Source organism: Lycorma delicatula, chromosome 4, assembly GCF_047948215.1.
Source record: "Lycorma delicatula isolate Av1 chromosome 4, ASM4794821v1, whole genome shotgun sequence".
Lineage (NCBI taxonomy): Eukaryota > Metazoa > Arthropoda > Insecta > Hemiptera > Fulgoridae > Lycorma > Lycorma delicatula.
In genome coordinates, this window is record NC_134458.1 from 161,563,814 (window position 1) to 161,582,976 (window position 19,163).

A 19,163-nucleotide genomic window follows, 5' to 3' on the forward strand; every position below is an offset into this window, starting at 1 on the left:
ATCAAAGAATTTAACTTATGATACAAACTACTTTCTAAAATTATACATCTATCATAAGTTAAATTCTTTGTAGTTCAGATCACATTATTTGTAAATAAGATCAGACAGAGAATGGTCATTGAGTTAAAGAAATTGATAAGTAAGGTTCTGAATGTTTAAGAAAGGATAAAAACTAAAAAAGATTATTTATTTTTAATACTGGATATTTTACAGATGAAATTGTATTTTCATGCAAATAAAAAAATAATAATGCAATTTATTTTAACATCTGTGTCTAAATGCATTCCTACACATCTGGTCATTTCATTTCTTTGTACACAAACTGGCTATGATATAAGTAGTGGGTTGATTGGCAAATGTCTCTACTTTGTAGCAAACAATTGTTGTAGTCTATATATTGTTTTTGTATAAAATTATACAAAAACTCTTATCATATTAGTACTAAAATCATATATAACTTACAACCATATAATATAAACATGAAATTGACATGTCACTTACTGCTCACTGCTCATATTGTAGTTGTAGCCTTCAAAATCAAATTTTATGGTATTATAAGTAGTATTTATAATATAATACTTAAATATTTATAAACATAAATACATACATCAATAATTATTTAAAATCTTTTAAATGGGTTTGATGGGTTAAATAACTGTATATTTAACCCATCAGTGTTGCATGTTCATGCGACACTGACAGGTTCTTACATGCCACAACACAAATGTAGTGACTTGTTTGTCCTAAGTTTGCATCATGTTGCACATACAAAACAAGTTTCTTAACGGCCATTGTAAAAGGATTGCCACACTTTTCTCCAGCAGAAGTGAGTTTAATCCTAAAGATGGATCAGTTGCTTCTGCTATTTTACAAACTCTGTGATAATCTGATTTGAAAATATTGATATTATGATACTTTTTTCAATAATTTAAAAATTAAGTGCTATGATGGCATACATATCTCACAAGTTTTAATCTATTAAAAATTAAAAAAAAAAGACTGCCAAAAAACACCTAAAAAAAAAATAGGATGTCCAGCCAGTGCAGTTCATTACAAACAAGAAAGTGTAATGTAGAAATGCGAAGCCCCTAAATTCCAGACCATTGCCATTAGATCCACAAAGGCTTTATAAAATATTTCATTAGATCCACAAAGGCTTTATAAAATATTTAAGTTGATTAAGATACCCACATAGTATAAACTTCCCGTTGCCTATACCTTGGAAATGTATTGATTTTGCTGTGTTATTGTATATAGTATAATTTTTAAATAAATTAATTTAACATATACATATATATATATATATATATATATATATATATATATATATATATATATATATATTTATATATCTTATGACACACCTGGTAACATAAGGATTCCAATGCAGGGTCGTACATGTAAATCGGTTCACACGTTCAGCTGCTGAGGTGGAACAAACATACATACACCCTAAATACTCCATTTTGAGCAGTAGTGTAAAAAGGGCCACTTTTTTCTTATATACATATTTATTTATGTACTTTGCTTGAATTAATTTGATTTAGTTTAGTTAATTTAATAGACATAAAATATCATTTAAAAATCATCATCAGTTAAAAATCTTGTACCATCAAGCTCTAGTTCAGAATTACAATTTGCAACAAGTAAAGATCTTTTTGCTACTAAAATATGAAAAGTTGTAAGAAAAAATCATCCTGAGTACAGAAATACTGGATTTACTGTCACAGATGTAAATGGCGAACCACAACCTCAATGTATAATCTGCTTTAAATTCTTTTAAAGCAAGGCATGAAACGCTCATTTTTGCAATGGCATCTTAACAATCAACATTAGAAAATAAACCTAAAGATTATTTTTTTTGAAAACTGTCAGAGATAAAATACACAAAGAAAATTATGTTGTCTTTTACAGTTAGTACTGAAAAAGCAGTTGACGCATTTTTCTTAGTGAGCTTAAAATTAGCAATACATGGAAAAGCTCATACAATTGCTGAAGAGCTGTTGTTCCTGCTGTTAAAGCTATAGCGATTTGTATATGTTAGTTGAATCGTCAGCTAAACAGCTAGATATGACACCACTGTCAAATGATACTGTGCACCGCAGAATTGAAAATATGACATTAAACATTAAAGAGAACTTAATAGTTCAAGTCACAAATAATGCTTCTTTTCACCATACAACTCAATGAGAGAACAGATATAAGTGAGCTATGTTCAACTTCAGTTTTCATGCAGTGTATATTTCAAAGTCTAATTAAAGGGATTATTTATTTTGTGTTGAGCTATCAACCACAACTACAGCTTTGAAATTTTCAAAAAGTTGGATGACTTCTTTCTAGAAAATGGACTGGACTGCAAGAGAATGTGTTGGCTTCTGATCTGATGGTGCTCAATCTTGACAGGAAAATATGGAGGTATTGTTACCAAAGTTATATTGGTTACAAAAAATTGTACTCATTGTAGCATCCACAGTGACGTTTTAGCAGTAATCAGATAGTCTCCAGGAGACCTTCAAGTGGTCAATTTTATTAAATCTCAGATTACATAAATGAGAGTTAATCTTGTTTATTTTTGAAAGGATGTTCTAAAAGAAACAATGACCCCCATTCAGTTACTGCTATGCACAAAGATAAGTAATGACTTTCTAAAGGAAAAATGCTAAGCAGGTTATTTGAGCTACATTCAAAGATACAGGTGTTCGTAATAGATACTGATTTTGAACTGTGGGATTGTCTGACAGATGAGCTATAGATCACAACACTATCACCTCAATGGCTTAAATTTAAATTTGCAAGGTGAAACAACAAACCGATTCAGTAGACTATGAAATAGACATTTATCAAAAAATGTCAAACGATGAATAATAGTGTTGTGAATGAAAACCTACAGTCTTTTCCAAATTTGGAAAATATTGTGACAGTACACAAAATTGAAATGAAAGATAATCTCATCAGTAATAAAAAAACTAACGCCTAATGCTTGCTGAAACTTCAGAATTTTAGTTTCAAGATATTTTAGAGAAGGCTATTCTCTAAAATTTGTATGGATACAAAACCATTTCATACCTAACCCTATCATTCATAATTTCCAAATTTGGAAAATATTGTGACAGTACACAAAATTGAAATGAAAGATAATCTCATCAGTAATAAAAAAACTAACGCCTAATGCTTGCTGAAACTTCAGAATTTTAGTTTCAAGATATTTTAGAGAAGGCTATTCTCTAAAATTTGTATGGATACAAAACCATTTCATACCTAACCCTATCATTCCTAAAATACTAATTAAAACAAGACAGAATCTTTGATAGAACTATTTTACAATGGAGGTTTGAAAATAGAATACTGAATTAGAGTTATGTCAATTTTGGCTAAAGTTAAAAATAAATTTCCATTGCTGTCCAAAAAAGCATTGTTATTTTTAATTAAATTTTCAACCATATATCTTTGTGAAACTAGATTTTCTCTTATGGTAACAGTAAAAATTAAATTTCATAATAAACTGAATCTCAACCCAAATTTGTGCTTAAAATTAAGTTCAACTAAACCAGATATCTCGCAGTCATTTCAAGCAGACAACACCATCCTTCTCACTGAATATTTAGTCTTCAAGAATATTGTAATAAGTAAGGTAAATAAGTGAAATAATGTACTCATAATAAATACTTCTTTATAAAATAAATAAATATTTTTTTGTAAAACAATTATTAAACATTTGTAATAAATAAATACTTTTAAAAAAGTGTGTAATAACACTTTAATGAGATTTGGGCAATGGAATATAAAAACTATTAATAGTAAAAGAGTTGAAATTGTGAAAGAGATACAGTTATAGAATAATTTCCATTTTAATATGTTTAAGGAGTGGATAAGGTCATGAAGGAGGAAAGTGGATAGGTGATGTTAAAAAGTAGATTTCACTTTAGATATTCAGGGGTGTAAAGAATGAGGAGATCAACAGAGGGAGTAGATGGTACTGTGAAGTTACAAGTCCAAAAAATTCACAAAATGGTGCCCAGTAAATTTTAGAATAATAATAATAGTTATTGAACTGAAAGAAAATATCTTTGTGATACAAAATATGCCCCCACCAAGAATTTTATTGTGATTTACAAAACACAGTGGATAAAGATACAGCCAGTTCAAGAAAGTGATTCATGGCAGAGGAGGTCGTGGGTGAGTGAGCTGAGTGGGTTGTGGTAGTAGGAAAACATATGAAATCATGAGTCTGTACAAAGAAAGAGTGTAGGAGTACAAATGGAATGAAACCGTTTGATTTCTATATTGCCAATGATCTACTCACAGGGAATAACATTTTCCAATCATAAAACGTACATAAGATTACTTTTGAGAATGATGCAAGGAAAGTAAGAACTGAATGAAAATAAAAATTGATAAAAATTAGAAAGAAAGGGGATGGGTCTAAATATTCGTATAAACAGTAGCAGATTAATGATTAAGAGATATCTTGGCATGGCTTTTACAGAGGATAGAAGATCGGATAGTGAAGTAGTAGATTAAGTAAATAAATAACATAGACCTAAAAACTAAGACAAGACTTTATGAAAGTTTTGAATCCTTAATCCTATTGTGCCAGAACTGAGAGTTTGCCATTCCAAGAAAAACACATGAACAGAATAACAACTCAATAACTGTCATTTCAGAAAATTAGATGCTACAGGAAGAAATTTGGCATCATGAAATGAGGCAGATATGTGAAAGGATTAAAGAATAGCTGAAGCAAGAAACATTGAGGAGGGACTGTACTTTGAAAGACAATTGAATTGGTTTTGTCATTGTCTGAATCCATGAGAACAAGAAGCTATAAGATGTTCATGTACATATGATTGAAAGAAAAGGTTGGTAAACAATAACTTATAAAAGCAGAGTTGAAGAACTGGGACATAGTGCTGAAAAAGTTTTGAATGCGATGATGAGATCAGCAAGTAGTAGAAGAATGGAGGAACTGCTTGTGATACCTCCAACACTATAATTGTACAAGGGGTAAAAAAGATAGAAGAAGGTCCTAGATAAGACAAAACCTGCAATATCTTAGAACCTGATGGTTATTGAACATCCCAGGAAGAAACATTTTGGAAATTGAAGGGTGTGAATAAAGTAAAATTAAAATGGTCAAAACCACATCAATAAACTGAATCTTATATAGATTACCAAATTCAAACATGTTGGATGCAATTCACTACATACTATTAGCATTTTTGTCTTTTTAGTGATAATAACTGCATCAATTGATACTGATAAAAGAAATTTTTTAAAAAATCAATGTTTAAAAAAAATAGTAACAAATTAAATATATTATAAAAACAATCATGATTAGCAAACAAAGATGTTTTGATACTTGTAAATATTTTTACTGTACTTAAAATTTGGTTATTTCCTAGAAAAATGTTTTGTTTAAATTTTACTTATAAAACAAATGTTTTAACTGTGGGAAGGTTGGCCATGTTAAGATGAATTGCCAGAAGGAAACTTGCTGCAAAACATCTGGCCATGCTTTGGGGGCAAGGTTGCAGAAATGTAAACCAGAAGTGAGGTGTACTTGCTATGGAGTGTAGAATTATGGTAGCTCTGACACAGGATAGCCTAGTCCAGGAGGGGTGGGAAACTCTGGCATCTCATCACCGATGAGTGGGCAGGGACTCTTGGCACAGCCATAGAGGGTAAACTAAATCATAGTCTCGGTGGAGGGAACCCTTTGGGGGTTCCCCATTAGAGGCAAGGCGGGGGAGAATGTAAAACCATAGTCCCAGTGGGATCCCTCAGGGGGTTCATCACTAGAAGCAAGGGGTAAAGACCGAAGTCCTGGTGGGGAGATCTCTTTGGGGTTCCTCATTTGAGGTATGGTGAATAATCAAAAGACCGGGTCCAGCTACCTGGGTCGACCCTTGAGTTCTACCAAGGTAATTTGAGGTGATGGCACCCTGCAGAGCTGTAGTTATGCTTACTCATGGGTCTGATCTGGGGGGGGGGAGATAAAGATGAAAAAAACATTCATAAATATTTTTTTAAATGTTGTGCTATTTTTTTTTTTTTTTTTTGATATTATTACTTCATCAGTTACTTCATCAGAGGTAACTTTTTTCTTCATTTTAAAACTAAAATGTTAAAAATTAAATAGAATAACAAAGTAACCAATCAATCATACATGACTGAAAATATCATTATTGGTTCTCTCTGCTGTTATAAAAAAAAAACTTAAAAATTAAAAACTCTGCTGTTATAAAAAAAAAACTTAAAAATTAAAAACTCTGCTGTTATAAAAAAAAAACTTAAAAATTAAAAAAAATAGGTAAAAATTTTTAAAAAATATTATACGTGGTCTGACAAAAAATTAATGCCCCACAAAAATACTCACAAAAAGAAAAAAGGTAAACAATGAGAAGTATATTCATATTCATTTATAAATTATCATAATTTTATATTTTATATATTTATAGTATATAAAAATTATTTTAATAAAAAATAAAAACAAAAAAAGAACTTTTTTTCTTTTGTTTTGTATCTTCATATATAAAATCATTATAAATAAAATATTTATTTTGAACAACCAAATAGAAAAAAAATAATATTAAACAATAAAATTACAACCTACTTATAAAAGATGGAAAAAATATAAATCATATTTATTATGTAAATCATAAAAACTGTAAACATAATTAATTTATAATAATTAATGAAATCATATTTTCATTTAAAAATTACACAGAAATTCAACTAATATTTATTAAAAAGTACAAAACTTGAAAGAAAAAAACAGTAGATTATAACTGAAAAATATTTTTTCACATCTTAGTTGTTTTTTTTTTTTTTTAACTGAATGTATACATTTTTTGTTACAAATTTATATTATTATAAGTTTATATACAAGTTTTATTTAGATTTAATATATAATGATAAAAAAAAACCAATATAATATTTTGTATTTTGAAATTTGTAACTTTTTTAAATAATAAATTTCATTTTTTAATTTACTGGATTTTTTACAGTGTTCATTAGCAGAATCATTAATATTTAGTGCATGCTATGAAACTACACCTAATAGTATTCGTGTTTATAAATTAAATTTTGCATAATTATTCACATATTTTGTAAACATGAACCCTAAATCACTTGTCCAAAAAATTTAAGAACCCGTTTAAATATAATCATAAGCTGTCATGGGACAGCTTATTAATTTAGAACTCTGTGATCATATAAATCGTCACAAAAAGTAATTATACAAAAAATTGTGTTTTTCATTTAAAGAAAAGATGTTCACTTAATAAAAGAATTGGAGTACTATACCAATGTTCAAATTAATTAGAATTAATATACTGTGATAAACGTATTAAGAGTGTTAATTAAATTTCTTGGGCTTTTTCTTTCCATATCTTAGATTGTGCTTTTATACGTTTTGTATTATCAGCAACAAATGCATCTGGTGAACCATAATTAGGAAGATTTGCATGAGGATCATAAAAGAGTAAAGATAACATCACCGCAGTTTGTTCCATTTCTTTAACAACATCTTTTGGTATTTGTCCGACCCATTTTGTTATTGCTTTTAAATTAACTTGTTTAATAACTTGATCTGATGAGCGTTCAACTCTACAAACACAAAAATTAATAAAACATTTAAATAAGCAGCTCTAACAAAATGAAAAGGGAGAAGAAAGAATAAAAAACTTAGCTCTCAGGTTCTGCAATTGACTACACAACTGATTTACGTTTCAGAATAATATTAATATAAAACATTTTTTGAATATGAATTATACTTTCAAAAAATGAAAATAACGAACACTAGTGTTTCTATGGTGCAAGTAGACAATAACTGTTTAATTTATTATTTGTTTTGAATTTGCCAAGGTTTTTTCTTTCAGGATGAATCCTATATGTATTTACTGAGAGCTTAAAGTTTATTTTTAATTAATAAATTTTGTCATATAAATGATAAAATAACTTATTATACGCTTAACTATAATTAAATTAATCATTTCTAGGAACATAATATACAAAAGATGATTATAAAACTAGATGAAGAATTCAAAATTACATCTTATAGACCAGTCTGTTCAAAATTATTTGAGAATAAATTCTCAAATACTGGTCTATAAGATGTATTAATAAAATGATTAATGGTTCAGACTAAAGAAAACAACTTTATTGCTGAACCCCAATTTGGCTTTCCGGCTTCACATTCCACCATTTAACAAGTACAGTAATGGATTTCATTGTATTTATCCTAGAAATTAAAGAAAAAGAATTAGTAATTTCTGCATTTCTAGATGTGTACCAGGCATATGATTAAAATTTATGATTTTATTTTATCATCTACATATTATTTAACAATAAATAACATTTACAGATAGAATTTTATGTGTTTAAATATATCTCTCTCAAACAGAATATTCCCAATTACAGAATATTATCATTAAAGGTGCAATCCTATTATATAACATCTACGCTAGTAACTTTTCTGGTCAACTTTTCTGGTATGAATAGTCTTCAATCTAAATTCTAGATTTATTAATCACTTAGTATTTGCATCTATTTCATAAAAATTTGCAAAATGTATTTCAGAATCATATTATAAGTGACTTGGTCAGTTCATTTTTATAACAAATATGTTATTTTTTTATCGCTATGTTACCAGATTCAGTGATAAATATGTAACTTAATTTTACAATTCTGAATAAATGAAATCTAAGTTAAAAAAATAAATAAATAAAAAAGTGTTTCTTTATGAAATTGAATAGAGTTTTTTAAATATTTAAAAGGTTTTGATGCAGGTTCTAATCACAATTTGTTGTACACATTCAGGCTTGTGATGCAAGAAGTTTCCTAATAAAAATACAACTTTTTAATGTGGCTGGGATAATTCAATATGTAGGTTTTATTTCTTGTTGAATACACATGCAGTAGTTGTAGTGACTGGAAATTATAAAATGTAACATTTAAATCTATAGATACTGGAAAGAGGCAAGATTTTGTATTTTTTAATACTTGTTTAAACAAGATTAAGATATAAAAAATATTTTAATGCTACACTACTTAATTAAATAAAGATTCAGTAACTGACATTTTTATCCTTATATACATCCTTCAATTTTTCTATACTATTAAGTTATTCTGGTGTAAACGGAGCATCAGGTTTTAAGGATAATTAACTTTATAATTATTTCATTATTATAATTATTTCATTAAGATTTTAAAATTTTACCAAAATCATTGGATATATTTTGTTTAGAAAAACAAACTTTTTAAATGTTTACCCTTAACTGGGACTAAAAATTTTGTCTTCAAGCTGTAAAATCAAATAAACAATCAGAAATAGTTTCCATGAAAATGGATTAAAAAATAAATAAAAATGAAAATTCACTGAATTTGCATGCAGAAACAATATGTCCCAAGTGATTGAGTCTAAAGAATGGAACCCAGTCAGCAACTTTAAAAGAGTTCCAGATAGAATTCTGTTGCTTTCAGGATAAGGTATCGGTCAACTACTTTACCTTTTGACGAGAAATAGAATTTCCATCATTTCTCGGGGTGGTAACTCAAATATTTTAAATGGTAATAATCTTTATGTGATACATAATTTTAAAGGTCTCTCTTTAAGACAAGAAAAATGGTCTAAATATAAAGTTGGTACCCAAAATGGCTACAGCATAATTTAGGATGTTGAAAAAAATTATACTGATAATAATTTAAGATACTGTTATCACAAATATATAAATTTATAAAAATATGATTAAATGGATTATACTGAATAAATCTATTTTAAAAAAATTAAGCGCAACATTTCCTTATTTACTTACATTTCATTTTAATAAACATTTGAAATTCCTCCTTCGGTTGTTTGATAGAGTATCAGTCATCAGTTATAAAAGGATGATACTGCATTATTCAATGATTCCCTGGTGATATGTCGTTCTGATTCTCAAATTCTATTTTGTAAATCGTTGATATCTTTGGGTTTTTTATGATGAACAATACTTTTTATTTGACCCATAGAAAGTAATCCAATGGTAACAAGTCAGGTGATCTTGCTGGCCATTCTATTTGGCTTCTTTGGCCAATACATCTTAAAGTAAAAATTAATTTAAAATTTCATATGCCTGAAGATTGAAATGAAGTAGGACACCATCTTGAAACCAAATGTTTTGGAAATTGAGGCCAACAATGTTTTGAATATTTGAAACGATATGTTCAAGAAGCAGTCTGATATTTCACTGCATTTAAATTTCTTTTAACAAATATAGACCCTATCAATCGTCCACCAACTATACTGGCCCATACATATTACTCATAACAGATGGCAAAAATATAAATCATATTTATTATGTAAATAATAAAAACTGAAAACATAATTAATTAAATCATATTTTTATTTAAAAATTACATAGAAATTCAACTAAAATTTATTAAAAAGTACAAAACTAGAAAGAAAAAACCATTGATTATAACTGAAAAATATTTTTTCATCATGTTGGTTGTTTTTTTTTAACTGAATATATACATTTTTTGTTACGATTTGAGGCTTTATTTTTAAAACAGTAATATTTTATTGCTACCTCAAATTACAATAAATATTTATATTTTACAGTAATCACTTCAACTATAAATTCAGTGAAAAATAAAACTGCTCTAAAACAATAATAAAACTTATAACATTTATTAAAAATATAATTCAGTTAAACTGAACAAATATAAAAAGAAAAATTTGCAAAACAAATACATATGAAATTTTGTTAAAAATAATACTTTTTAATTTTTAAGTTACAGCTAGTTTAAGATAACCATTTTTTTCAGCTGTAACAGCTGATATAATAAAATTAATATTTTCAACAAAAAACAACTGCCAGAGGTAATTGTTTTACTACACTAACAATAAGATGAAAATAAAATTTTGATGGAATGTTAATTTTTTATTTTGATCTTTTAATTTGTTTATTTGAAGCAAATTAATTTATTTTATTGATACATTATGCTTCAAATTCACTGGCAAAAATTATAACTCGACAAACATGAATTTTTACAAAATAATTTTTGTCATATCATGTATATTTTGTTTTTGTCAGTTTCTTAATGTCATAATTGCAATGTTAATCAGATGAATTGCTTATGAGCTGCTTTTGATAACGGATGAACACTTGTCCTAGTTGTTCATCCGTGATTAAAAAGCAGTACTTATGTAGCTCAAAGGAAGACGTTACTAAAAACAGATACAATGTGAGAGTATCACCATTGTGAAAATATACATTGACAAATGTACAGGAGAAAATTTTGTAACAGATTTTTTTATTGATGAAATATCAATGTGAAAAACTGTCATACAGTACTGTCCAAGAGTATCTGAATAGGAAAAAAACACTTCTCTAGCTTGCAATACATTCTGTAGATTAATACTATAATATTTTAGTTTAATAAAGCAAGCTGTATTTAATTCTACTTCTTTCGTTATAACATTTACATTTATTTAAATCTTATTTATAATCTGTAATTATACTCTACAAAACTACACATACGTTTTATATATAAAAAATAAATAATAATAAATTAGGCCATAACAATGAATTTTTAATCTTAAGACAGAATTACATTTATTTTTTTCCAGAGAACCTCATTCAGGATTCTAGCTCAGCAGCTGCATCCCTGATTTAGCTCAACAAAACCATAATCAGTAATTTTTCTTTCAATAAATCTAAATGTACAGCTTCTACCATATTATTGTATTAAATGTTATACTGCCAGTCTGATATATTCAACATGACAAGTTATAAAGTTTAAACTTTACAAATGCTGCCCCATGGTCTTATTCATTGCATATCATATTCAATAGTATAGAGCATAATAGAAAAATTATCTACTGTTTAATCTATGTATTTTTTAGTACTACACACTGCTGTTAATGCTGTTAATAACATTTATAATAAAATATAAATTACAAACTGCAGTATTTTAATATGCAATAAACATTTTTAAATTATACTTCTGTGGTCTGTTAGTTATAGTTTTAGCATGAACATGGTTTGTGTTTCTTTTTATAATTTCTTTCATTTCTGTAATACATTGTTCTACTGATCTTCAGAATGCATTAAGTCAAATTAATCTGAATAATTTGTCTCCAACATTTTTTGGATCCCAAAATCAAGATTTTAGTTATTTTACATTCAGATATGATCATGCATAATAAATTTGTGGATTGCTGTTTATAAGTGATTGTAATTTCTTTATTTAATGGAAAGTATTTGTTTGTTTAGTAATGATAAAAAAGACATATCACTTTTTTAATTTTTATTAAAAACAGTTTTTACAAGTAATTTGTTACAGCTAATGAATAAAATAAGCAAATTAAGTTGTTTACAATTCCAAAAATACTTTTCCAATTGTTTTTTATTGAAATGAGTTTTTTTATATTTTCTTCCTTGATAAAATTGAAGCAATACATTAATATTTTTTTTTAATTTTTTTTTTATAATCCTTTTCAGGTCAAAGTGTAAAAATTAAATATGATGTTGTAAATGTTGCTGATCATCTTGGCAGAGTAGAGTGGTAGTGGTGACTCGGCCTTCTTTATCTGAAGGTCCTGGATTCAAATCCAAGTCAAGCTTGCATTTTTCATATTCTCACATACTGCCTCCTTTCTAGGCTTCTATGATGAATTAATTCATCAGTCAAAAAAAAAAAGAAAAGAAGATAACAGAATTTCAAACTTGTAGTTAGGTGTATAATTTTAGAAATTAGTTTGTATCATAAGTTAAATTCTTTGTAGTTCTGATCACATTATTTGTAAATAAGATCAGGCAGGGAATGGTCATTGAGTTAAAGAAATTGATAAGTAAGGTTCTGAATGTTTAAAAAGGATAAAAACTAATAAAGATTATGTATTTTTAATACTGGATATTTTACAGATGAAATTGTATTTTCATGCAAATAAAAAAATAACAATGCAATTTATTTTAACATCTGTATCTAAATGCATTCCTACACATCTGGTCATTTCATTTCTTTGTACACAAACTGGCTATGATATAAGTAGTGGGTCGATTGGCAAATGTCTCTACTTTGTAGCAAACAATTGTTGTAGTCGATATATTGGTTTTGTATAAAATTATACAAAAACTCTTATCATATTAGTACTAAAATCATACCCATAGTATTTCTAAAACTTACAACCACATAATATAAACATGAAATTGACATGTCACTTACTGCTCACTGCTCATATTATAGTTGTAGCCTTCAAAGTAAAATTTTATGGTATTATAAGTAGTATTTATAATATAATACTTAAATATTTATAAATTATAAACATAAATACATACATCAATAATTATTTAAAATCTTTTAAGACAGCTTATTAATTTAGAATTCTGTGATCATATAAATCGTCACAAAAAGTAATTATACAAATAATTGTGTTTTTCCTTTAACAAAAACAAGTTCACTTAATAAAAGAATTGGAGTACTATACCAAAGTTCAAATTAATTTGAATTAATGTACTGTGAAAAACATGTTAAGTGTTATTAAAATTTTTAAATTATTAATTTAAAAAAATTATTAATGCAATTTTAATTAAATGCAATTAAATTATTAAAATTTTAATCTAAATTTAATGCAGTATCTTTTCCTTGAAGATAGCAAACGTTATATAGTTTTATTGCATATCAATAAAAATAATATAAAGCAATGCATAATTCTGAAGAAATAATTATAATTATTCAAAATGAGAAATATAAATGTTCCTCTGTGACATTATACATTTATTAAAATTAAATTTATTAATGTAGAAATTATAAAATAATAAATGCAATCGACTAACTAGATTTGGCTATATTAAAACAGGACAAAAATATGTATTAAAAAGAAGCATATAATTAAAAGTGTATATTTCATAAAAAAATGTATCAAAATCAAGTTAACTACTGGATGGAAAATAATTTATAATTTGAGGCATTTATTTATAATTATTATTTATTTATATTATAAATAAATAAAATGTCTGTTTTGTTTGTTCATTTTTATAAATATAAATAAATATATTATTTTATTTGATTTAACACTAGAAATATTCAAGTGAATGTCACGCTGGATCAGATGGTGGGCTTTATTTCTAGACACTGGAATGTTAGGTAAATGAAATAATTCTTGGGCTTTTTCTTTTTATACGTTTTGTATTATCAGCAACAAATGCATCTGGTGAACCATAATTAGGAAGATTTGCATGAGGATCATAAAAGAGTAAAGATAACATCGGCGCAGTTTGTTCCATTTCTTTAACAACATCTTTCGGTATTTGTCCGACCCATTTTGTTATTGCTTTTAAATTAACTTGTTTAATAACTTGATCTGATGAGCGTTCAACTCTACAAAAACAAATACAAAAACAAATAAAACATTTAAATAAGCAGCTCTAACAAAATGTAAAGGGAGAAGAAAGAATAAAAAACTTGGCTCTCAGGTTCTGCAATTGACTACACAACTGATTTACGTTTCAGAATAATATTAATATAAAACATTTTTTGAATATGAATTATACTTTCAAAAAATGAAAATAACGAACACTAGTGTTTCTATGGTGCAAGTAGACATTAACTGTGATTTTTGTAAGGGTGACACTGTTAATAGTCAATAAAACTGACATTACACCAAAAAAAAGGTTATATTCAAAAGAAAAGTTAAGAAATCTACCACACTTCTTGGTAAGTGTGGTGAAATCAAGTTTTATTTAGATTTAATATATAATGATAAAAAAAAACCAATATAATATTTTGTATTTTGAAATTTGTAACTTTTTTTAATAATAAATTTCATTTTTTAATTTACTGGATTTTTTAACAGTGTTCATTAGCAGAATCATTTAATATTTAATGCATGCTATGAAACTACACCTAATAGTATTCGTGTTTATAAATTAAATTTTGCATAATTATTCACATATTTTGTAAACATGAACCCTAAATCACTAGTCCAAAAAAATTTAAGAACCTGTTTAAATAAAGGCAATGATAACACAAAAATGTTTTTCGGCCGCAAAAAAAAAAATAATCTGAATTTGGACCCCTTCTATGATTTTTATTAATTTTCTAAACAAAACAGAATCGTAGGCTTCAAATATTTTGGAACTAATGACGATATAAAAAACTATTACTAAGTGTCTAACAAAACTGAAAATTATCAAGTGGATTTCCACGATGAAACAGAAGTATTTAAATTTAATTGAGGGCTATATAAAACAAAGGTTTTGTTGTGTTGTATGTGTAAAATAAATATTTTCTTTATTATTTGTTTTGAATTTGCCAAGGTTTTTTCTTTCAGGATGAATCCTATATGTATTTACTGAGAGCTTAAAGTTTATTTTTAATTAATATTTTGTTTGTCATATAAATGATAAAATAACTTATTATACACTTAACTATAATTAAATTAATCATTTCTAGGAACATAATATACAAAAGATGATTATAAAACTAGATGAAGAATTCAAAATTACATCTTATAGACCAGTCTGTTCAAAATTATTTCAGAATAAATTCTCAAAATAGGTCTATAAGATGTATTAATAAAATGATTAATGGTTCAGACTGAAGAAAACAACTTTATTGCTGAACCCCAATTTGGCTTTCCGGCTTCACATTCCACCATTTAACAAGTACAGTAATGGATTTCATTGTATTTATCCTTGAAATTAAAAAAAAAGAATTAGTAATTTCTGCATTTCTAGATGTGTACCAGGCATATGACCATATGTGGTATTGTTTATTATTAAAATGTATGATATTATTTCATCATCTTTGTTTGTTCATTTTTATAAATATAAATAAATATATTATTTTATTTGATTTAACACTAGAAATATTTAAGTGAATGTCATGCTGGATCAGATGGTGGGCTTTTATTTCTAGAAACTGGAATGTTAGGTAAATGAAACAATTCTTGTGCTTTTTTTTTCCATATCTTAGATTGTGCTTTTATACATTTTGTATTATCAGCAACAAATGCATCTGGTGAACCATAATTAGGAAGATTTGCATGAGGATCATAACAGAGTAAAGATAACATCGGCGCAGCTTGTTCCATTTCTTTAACAACATCTTTTCGTATTTGTCCGACCCATTTTGTTATTGCTTTTAAATTAACTTATTTAATAACTTGATCTGATGAGCGTTCAACTCTACAAAAACAAATACAAAAACAAAAATTAATAAAAATTAATAAAACATTTAAATAAGCAGCTCTAACAAAATGAAAAGGGAGAAGAAAGAATAAAAAACTTAGCTCTCAGGTTCTGCAATTGACTAAACAACTGATTTACGTTTCAGAATAATATTAATATAAAACATTTTTTGAATATGAATTATACTTTCAAAAAATTAAAATAACGAACACTAGTGGTAAGTGTGGTGTAATCAAGTTTTATTTAGATTTAATATATAATGATAAAAAAAACCAATATAATATTTTGTATTTTGAAATTTGTAACTTTTTTTGATAATAAATTTCATTTTTTAATTTACTGGATTTTTTAACAGTGTTCATTAACAGAATCATTAATATTTAGTGCATGCTATGAAACTACACCTAATAGTATTCATGTTTATAAATTAAATTTTGCATAATTATTCACATATTTTGTAAACATGAACCCTAAATCACTAGTCCAAAAAAATTTAAGAACCCGTTTAAATAAAGGCAATGATAACACAAAAATGTTTTTCGGCCGCAAAAAAAAAAATAATCTGAATTTGGACCCCTTCCATGATTTTTATTAATTTTCTAAACAAAACAGAATCGTAGGCTTCAAATATTTTGGAACTAATGACGATGTAAAAAACTATTACTAAGTGTCTAACAAAACTGAAAATTATCAAGTGGATTTCCACGATGAAACAGAAGTATTTAAATTTAATTGATGGCTATATAAAACAAAGGTTTTGTTGTGTTGTATGTGTAAAATAAATATTTTCTTTATTATTTGTTTTGAATTTGCCAAGGTTTTTTCTTTCAGGATGAATCCTATATGTATTTACTGAGAGCTTAAAGTTTATTTTTAATTAATATTTTGTTTGTCATATAAATGATAAAATAACTTATTATACGCTTAACTATAATTAAATTAATCATTTCTAGGAACATAATATACAAAATATGATTATAAAACTAGATGAATTCAAAATTACATCTTATAGACCAGTCTGTTCAAAATTATTTAAGAATAAATTCTCAAATACTGGTCTATAAGATGTATTAATAAAATGATTAATGGTTCAGTCTGAAGAAAACTACTTTATTCCTGAACCCCAATTTGGCTTTCCGGCTTCACATTCCACCATTTAACAAGTACAGTAATGGATTTCATTGTGTTTATCCTTGAAATTAAAAAAAAAAAGAATTAGTAATTTCTGCATTTCTAGATGTGTACCAGGCATATGATTAAAATTTATGATTTTATTTTATCATCTACATATTATTTAACAATAAATAACTTTTACAGATAGAATTTTATGTGTTTAAATATAACTCTCTCAAACAGAATATTCCCAATTACAGAATATTATCAATAAAGGTGCAATCCTATTATATAACATCTACGCTAGTAACTTTTCTGGTCTCCCTTGATACTTCAACTTATGCATCTACATAGAAGCTCTCCTTAATATAATAAATTCCAGGTTTATTATTCGAAAATAAAAATAAATGTCGCCAAATCATCATAAATGTCTTCCACTTTAAAACTGGTAATTTGCCCACCAGAAAAAATCAATATTTTTTTGATACCCACTGAATCGGTTCATTATTTGGATTTAATTCTAGAGAAAAAAACAACACGGAAAAAACACATAACACATGTTTTCTATTTTGCTAACGCTAGATTTAGCCAATCATATTGTTTATTGGACCATACATCAATACTTCTTTTACATTTATGACTTGCCATGTACAAATCTTTTGACAGCTCCATATGGACAAATGGTGGTCAATATTTTGTACACATAAATCTAATATGGACATTCAACAGTTATTACTGTGGTTTGACTCTCATTGAGGTATCTTTTTATTTCGCTAACTGAGCCTATATAAATATCTAAAATTGCCATCTGTAACAACTATCTTGAATGAGCTTTTAATTAACCAGTGAGAAAGCAATACAAATGAGATCATTGTCCACCATTACATGTTGTGAAAAAAATATTTTGACAAACTAGTAGAGGTCAAACTTGAATACTGTAGGGTACAAGAGACCCTTCTATTAATTCTGAATCTTAACTTCCAACCTAAATATGAATAGTCTTCAATCTAAATTCTAGATTTATTAATCACTTAGTATTTGCATCTATTTCATAAAAATTTGCAAAATGTATTTCAGAATCATATTATAAGTGACTTGGTCAGTTCATTTTTATAACAAATATGTTATTTTTTTATCGCTATGTTACCAGATTCAGTGATAAATATGTAACTTAATTTTACAATTCTGAATAAATGAAATCTAAGTTAAAAAAATAAATAAATAAAAAAGTGTTTCTTTCTGAAATTGAATAGAGTTTTTTAAATATTTAAAAGGTTTTGATGCAGGTTCTAATCACAATTTGTTGTACACATTCAGGCTTGTGATGCAAGAAGTTTCCTAATAAAAATACAACTTTTTAATGTGGCTGGGATAATTCAATATGTAGGTTTTATTTCTTGTTGAATACACATGCAGTAGTTGTAGTGACTGGAAATTATAAAATGTAACATTTAAATCTATAGATACTGGAAAGAGGCAAGATTTTGTACTTTTTAATACTCGTTTAAACAAGATTAAGATATAAAAAATATTTTAGCTACACTACTCAATTAAATAAAGATTCAGTAACCGACATTTTTATCCTTATATACATCCTTCAATTTTTGTAAATAAGTTATTCTGGTGTAAACGGAGCATCAGGTTTTAAGGATAATTAACTAATTATCTTCTCAGAAAATTATTATTTCATTAAGATTTTAAAATTTTAACAAAATCATTGGATATATTTTGTTTAGAAAAACAAACTTTTTAAATGTTTACCCTTAACTGGGACTAAAAATTTTGTCTTCAAGCTGTAAAATCAAATAAACAATCAGAAATAGTTTCCATGAAAATGGATTAAAAAATAAATAAAAATGAAAATTCACTGAA

General features: G+C 26.6%; 1 protein-coding gene across 1 annotated transcript; it reads right to left on the minus strand.

Annotated features, from left to right (window-relative positions):
* Positions 1-7,361: 7,361 nt before the first annotated feature.
* On the minus strand, positions 7,362-14,593 carry LOC142322745 (protein-tyrosine sulfotransferase A-like). The gene is made up of 4 exons (XM_075361819.1): positions 14,565-14,593; positions 14,171-14,367; positions 13,213-13,240; positions 7,362-7,608 (listed from the first exon to the last, which is right to left on the minus strand). Exons 1-4 carry the CDS (start codon positions 14,591-14,593, stop codon positions 7,362-7,364), a joined length of 501 nt encoding a protein of 166 aa, XP_075217934.1.
* Positions 14,594-19,163: the final 4,570 nt, after the last annotated feature.